The sequence below is a fragment of the Octodon degus genome, unplaced genomic scaffold, assembly GCF_000260255.1.
Source record: "Octodon degus isolate 3935 unplaced genomic scaffold, OctDeg1.0 scaffold00225, whole genome shotgun sequence".
Taxonomy (NCBI): Eukaryota; Metazoa; Chordata; class Mammalia; order Rodentia; family Octodontidae; genus Octodon; species Octodon degus.
Genome location: NW_004524801.1, coordinates 1,990,359 through 1,996,746, shown reverse-complemented (window position 1 = coordinate 1,996,746; position 6,388 = coordinate 1,990,359). Strand labels below are relative to the sequence as shown.

Genomic DNA, 6,388 nt, shown 5'->3' with positions numbered 1-6,388 from the left:
GGAACCACGGATTGAACTCAGGCCCTTGTGCTTGGCAGGGAAGTGCTTATTCCACTGAGCCATCTCCCTGGTGCCACACAATACTTCAGTTCTCAACTCACAGTGCACGTTTGATGAACTAGCACCATGGATATCAAGAATTACTGTGCACAGATGAAATAAACTTCCAACAAGTGCGGAGTGACTGCAGGTACTGTGCAACAGCTCTTGCCCTAGCACTAACCATGCACAAGCAATCAGGGAGTCAGCCTGCCTATGTCTTTGGCATGGTCCCCAAAATAATAGCTGAAGTAACCGGTATCAGTGTGACCAACCAGAACATCAGCTGAATCCTATGGCTAAAATACTCTGTTACTCTGAATGGACTTTTACACAAGGTGCCGCCAAAGCACCTAGGAGACAACGGGGACTTCAAGCTGAGGCAGGACACCTGTCGCTTGCTAGTGGATGTTAACATCAGTTTTCACAGTACCATATTCTACCTGTTAGCAGGTTATGAGGGCATCAGGAAGGCTCTTTTTCTTTTTTTAAATTAGGAAAGGCTACTAACAATCTATCAAAAAGTATTTCTCAAGGAATCGTCAAATCATCTGACTTGGGGGGCCTGCCCCTTAGCTCAGTTCTTTAAGTGGCTGCTTCAACAAAGCAGTCAGGCTCAGGTTGCTGTGGTTTGATCCCCACAACTCAAGTCAGCCAAACCTGCCCTGAAGCACTGGGAGAAAAAAAAAATCCTTGGGGCCAGGGAGATGGCTCAGTAGAATAAGCGCTTGCCTGACAAGCGCAAGGACCTGAGTGCAATACACGGTTCCGCAAAAAAATCATCTGACGTGGGACACTGTGGTAACTCGAGGACTCTCAGAATTAGGAAACATCTGAGCAAAAGCTGGGTGACTTACCCTTCCATGCTGAGTGCTGTTCCTGACCCTATTGGAATCTGAAAGCAGAAAGGAGCCTTGAGAAACTTGAGGTCATCTTTATTTATATTCCTGACCTGGGCTACCATAGTGCCATGCTTGAGGAATGTGTTCATGGTCCCAGGACGTATGAGCTCAGTTAAACACAACTCAGATAAAACTAAAACATTTAAAAGCAAAATAAATAAATAAATAAATAAAAGCATTTAATTTTAATCTTTATTACCTTCCTGATATAAAAATAATACAGGCTAACCACAGCAAGGAGTAGTGATGCACACCTATAATCCCAGCACTCGAGAGGCTGATGCAAGAGGATCATCAAGAGTCTGAGGCCTGTCGGGCTACACAGTGAATACAAGGCAGCCTGAAATACAGAGCAAGACCCTGTCTCAAAAGAACAAAGCCAAAACCAAACATGCTAACTACAAAAGTCTTACATTATGGAAAATGAAAAAAAAAATTGCCCCAGAATCCTAACCTCAGAAATGACTGTAAGTATTCTTCCACATTTTTAAAGCATACAGTAGCATAAATTACATATACATATGCTATTCTGTTCTAATTTTTCAAATAATTTTAAGAAATAATTCAACTGAACAGTTTCTCCAAAAAGCTTTAAGCATCAGTTTTCAAAGATCCAATTACACAGTAGGTGGAAAAAACTAAGTTTTACCATGCATTATTAAATATCATTCCAAGTATTAAAGGTAAAATCAAATCCTAAAGATATAGGAAGTCAAAAGTTCAGAAAATCCAAGTTCCTTATCAAGATGAAAACTTCTAAATTCCAATTCCAGCAAGTATCAGAAAATAGCTTTAAAATTCTAATGTGGAAGAAATGGTCACTTCCTTCACATAAAGCACAGCTCTGCAAGTATTCCTATAGATCTTCTCTTCCAAGAACATGAGGGGTGGACGTGGAACCGAATTCAGTTGTTGCAACTGGTAAAGGACAATTTTGATTCAATGTCCCACAGCTTGGTCTGTAAGGCTTTTAAGACATCTTCCATCTAGTGAGTTTTAAAAAAAGATAAAGAAACACAAGTGTTAAAATAACGAAAAATGATACACGGCTAAAATATGATTAGAATTACACTGCTCATACAATTTTGCATGCTACTTATTATGTATAACAGTACTGAATATCTAACAAAACATTTAGATACATAAATCTTATTTAAATAAGACATCATTCTACCAAACTGTAGTTTTCAACTTATACTCTACAGCTACAGTCACCATCATCTTGCCCATCATGCCATGAAAACAAGGTAACCTTCAGCAATAAGGTGAAGCAAATCCAATCAAATACGCATTTGGCTTAAAGCTATGTTTCCAGTTTAACAGGTTAACAATATAGGATATTTCGATTTGGGTATCTGATGTCCTCATTATTTTGTTGATAAAGCTTTAGCACAATTTATAGTTCGGTTCCCAAAAGATCAACTTATTAACAACTGAAGTAAAATCATCAGTTTTACCAGGAAAAGTGCTCAAACAATAAGAGAACTGTCATACCATTATGAGAATTATCACATGGAGGGGCACTTGCACACTGGAAGGAAGGTCTTCAAAGAAATAAAATGTTCAGAATAAAATTACCTGTTTTAGAGACTTCTCCATTTCCACTCTACTTTCAAGATTAAGCAGCTCTTTGTCTTCTGACACAATCTGCTTTTCAGAGGACCCTAAAGCGTAACTAGAACAGTGTTTGACACAGTTAAAACACAAAAGGGAGCAAATGTGACATTGACATTAGTTAAAAATATTAAAACTCTTTTTTAAGTATATCACACCATACATCAGTAACAAGCAAATGAATACAACAACTATGTGTCCTAAAGCACCCTACGTAGGAAGCTGTACTAAAGTCAGATCTTTCTCCATAACAGTTATGTCCACTATTTCTACACATTAATTTTCCACTACATATATTTCATTATTGAAATAAATTTGCTCCTTGGGAAATTGAGTGACAAAAACATCCGAGTTCAGAGTTCTACAGGTAAGTTTAAAGATCCAGAAGGAACTGCTGGTTTCAAGGACGCCACTGATTCCTTTACCTAACTTCTTAAGAACATGTGCTTTCCTATTTCACTCTCCCTTGTTTGTTGTTTGAGACGGGGTCTCGCTATGCAGCTCAGACTGGCCTTGAATTCACTATGCAGCCCAAGGTTCTCAAACTCACAGCTACCTTCCTGCCTCAGCCACCTGAGTGCTGGGATTACAATAGTAGGCCATCACAGCCAGTTTCGCATTTGACTTTTAATAAATAGTACTTTGGAATAATCTCTTGATTACCAAGTTTGAACAACTTCCAAAAGTTATCCTCCAAGTCATGCTTTGCTCTGCAACTGTAGGGTTACTACCCACTGTGGTTTGGAAAAGTACTTAACAGCTGAAAGACTGGCCTAGTAACAGGAGGAAACAGGCCTAGCCCTGGCAAGCAGGCAGACCATATAAAAGGGAAAAAGCTCAATTTCTTTGTCTTTCTATAAATACAAGTCTTTTATCACATATAGCAAGTCTGTATGTCACTTCTTTTCCCTTTGGAAACCCATGGGTTGTATTCCGAAAAATAACCTGGTGAAGTCAAGTAACTTCCCATTTAGGAAAACAAAAACACTTCCACCTTGTTAGACCAGGAATTCATTATATTCTTTTGTATCAGGGTTATAAAAAATTTGCAGATTATAAAATTTTGATCTCAATCTGTCTAATTTCAAGGTCCAGCGATATAGTTCAGCAGACTAAGTGCTTGCTTAGGTAAGCGCAGGGGCCAGGGTTTGAGTCACTGAGACTGGGCATGGTGGCGCTCAACTGTAATCCCAGCGCTGGGGAGGCTGAAAATAGGAGGTTCACTATGAGGCTGAGCTGTGTAGTGAGACCCTGTACCAAATACATTAAAAATATACATATATATTTCACAGGCATCTGTTATGGCTGTTACAGTGTGTCAACTTGACAAGTTCAGAGGTTTAACTAAATGACTCAGCAGGAACCCAGGGTCCTCACTTTGTAAACACCCTCAGCCTGTGCAAGACAGAGGGCATGATATGGTGGGGGTACAGAGGACCTGCCCTGGGGCGAGTAGCCTGCATACCACGTACGGAAGGAAAAAACTTGCTCTCCGCTCCCTTTTGACTCTAGTTGCTTTTGCTATCTTCTGCTACCATGAACTGCTGCCCTCTGCCATGTGCCACCCTGCCTTGGAGCCAGCTGATTATGAACTGAAACCTCCATAGACTGTAAGCTAAATAAATCTTTCCTTCCAAAACTTGGGGTGTCAGTTATTTTGTCCCAGAAAGGAGAGTACAGTAACCAAGACAGCATCTTTCTCTTGTCCTCAGAAGCTACACTAGGCAAATGTTCCCCTGCTGAGCTATGTCTCCAGGGCTCCCAGGCAGCCTCCAAGTCTTGGAGTCCCAGGCATTGCAGTGGAATTTAACTTTGCATGTCCTTTAAAAAACAAAAAGGCCAGGGGGCCCTGCCAGTTAGCTCAGTTGTTTAAAGCACCTGCTTGGGCAAATTCAGTCAGGCACAGGGGACCGAGGTTGATCCCCAGCTCCACAAGCTGCACCAGACCCGCCCTTAAAAAGCAGCCTGAGCTAGCCAAAAGAAAAAAAAAGGCCAATGAGCTGGAGGGCCCCCTGAAATTCTTTTAACTGCTCCCTAACTATTACTTTTTAGAAATCTTAAGGGGTGGAGGTATTTAGTTGCATATCTCAAAAAGACAACTGTTTACTACTGGCAATAGTTGGATTTTGTATTTCCACTTTTCCAAAACATCAAAAGAACTTCTTTACTAACCAATTTTGAAATTCCTGCTTTCTTGATATTCTAAGAAGCTAAAAACTAACTAATGGGAAATGAGCAATATATGTTGAGTGATACAAGTAGTACTCAAATAATCTTATTAAGCTACAGTTAATTTTTAAAAACAAGCAAACACATTTTTACTTCAAAAAATGTTCTCCCAATGTTTTCTCCTATAATGTGGCATGTGAGCTTTTCCAGTATCGAATAAAGCAAAACAAACAATATTTCAGTGGCTTAATTATCAGAAATTATTACTTGGGGAGAAAAAAAAAAAAACCTAACCAGTGCTTAGTTCTAATATTTCCAGACCAATTGTCCACAAACAATTTTCAGAGAAAACAGTGAGGAGGCAGACATTCACATATAAAAACTTACCTTTCAATGGCTTTCACGCTGAGGCAAAACAAGTTCCTCTTGTAATCTAGGTGCTTGGGAGTGCATCTGTACACGTAGCCAAGGTGCAGCAGGCAGCCGGCACAGTACAAAGTCTCAAGAACGCTGCCATCGAGAAATGGCACCACTTTAGGGAACACAGCTGCAGCTTGTTAGGGGAAAACCCCACCCAGAAACCCTGTCAAGACTGAAGCTCCAACGTCATTCTGACCAAATCAAGTCATACATATGAGGAGAGGAAAAAAAAGAATAAGGTGCTTCCAAGAGAACTAGAAAGAGAGTCATTCATAGTCCACAGTGCCTTAGGCATCCAATGACAAGGGACAGACATAAAGTGACAACACACACATGATGAAGATACACACATCATGCTTTTCTCAGTCTGACATTAAGAAAAATTATCTAAAATTTAAAAATAAGGCTAAATGATTCTAGCTGGGCATGGTAGCACATGCCTGTAATCAGAGGCTGAAGCAGGACGATCACTGAGTTGGAAGCCAATCTAGGCTACAAAGTGAGTTCAAGCCCAGTCTGAACTGCAGAGTGAAACCCTGTCTCAGACAAAAAAAAAAAACAAAAAACCAGAAACACTGAAAGATTCTATGTCCTTTTAATGCCACTGTCCAACCCACAAACCCACCATGAATACTCAAGGGCAGGGACAGACAATGTTTTCCCCTACTAAAGCAGATAATAAATACTTCAGGCCACCGGTCGCCTTTGTCTGTAACGTAGTGCATGGATATATATCTGAGAAAGTCTGGGTTCCATGAAGAACGGCACCAGCCCAAGAGCCCAGGACCAGTGTGCAACATGGCTCCGACGGAAAGTACCACCGCTTCCTTGAAAAGGACTCCAGAGTTAAGGGGCAGGGGGAACTCTAAAGTTAGATGATGACTTGCAAGAAGAAGACAGATGAATGGCAAGTAGTTGTAATCTGGTAGAGAGATGAGTGACATCCACTAGTAGAAAAAGTAATGCCAGAAACTGAGGTTTCAGCGACATACAGGACAATAGCAAGGGCATCCTATATAGCAATGTCCCCCTCTGTGCTAGCTGTGTGCCATGTTTTGGTTCCCTCACTAATTGGCCGAACAGATCTTTGATGTGCGTTTATTCCATATGTTAGATGTTAGAATTAATTTTTTTTTTTTTTTTTTTTTTTTTTTTTTGTGGAACTGGGGATTGAACTCAGGCCTTGCACTTGCCAGGGAAGCGCTTATTCCACTAAGCCATCTCCCCAGCCCTGAATTTTTTTT

General features: G+C 40.5%; 1 protein-coding gene across 1 annotated transcript in view; it reads right to left on the bottom strand.

Moving 5' to 3' along the window:
• Nucleotides 1-1,326: 1,326 nt before the first annotated feature.
• Mis18a (MIS18 kinetochore protein A) overlaps nt 1,327-6,388 on the bottom strand; it is a 12,694-nt gene continuing 7,632 nt past the window's right edge. The window contains exons 3-5 of the mRNA XM_004645360.2: nt 5,112-5,234; nt 2,520-2,616; nt 1,327-1,927 (exon numbers count right to left, since the gene is read on the bottom strand). Coding sequence (XP_004645417.1) covers nt 1,847-1,927; nt 2,520-2,616; nt 5,112-5,234 — 301 coding nt within the window. The 3' untranslated portion in view covers nt 1,327-1,846. The remainder of the gene's footprint in view (nt 1,928-2,519; nt 2,617-5,111; nt 5,235-6,388) is intronic.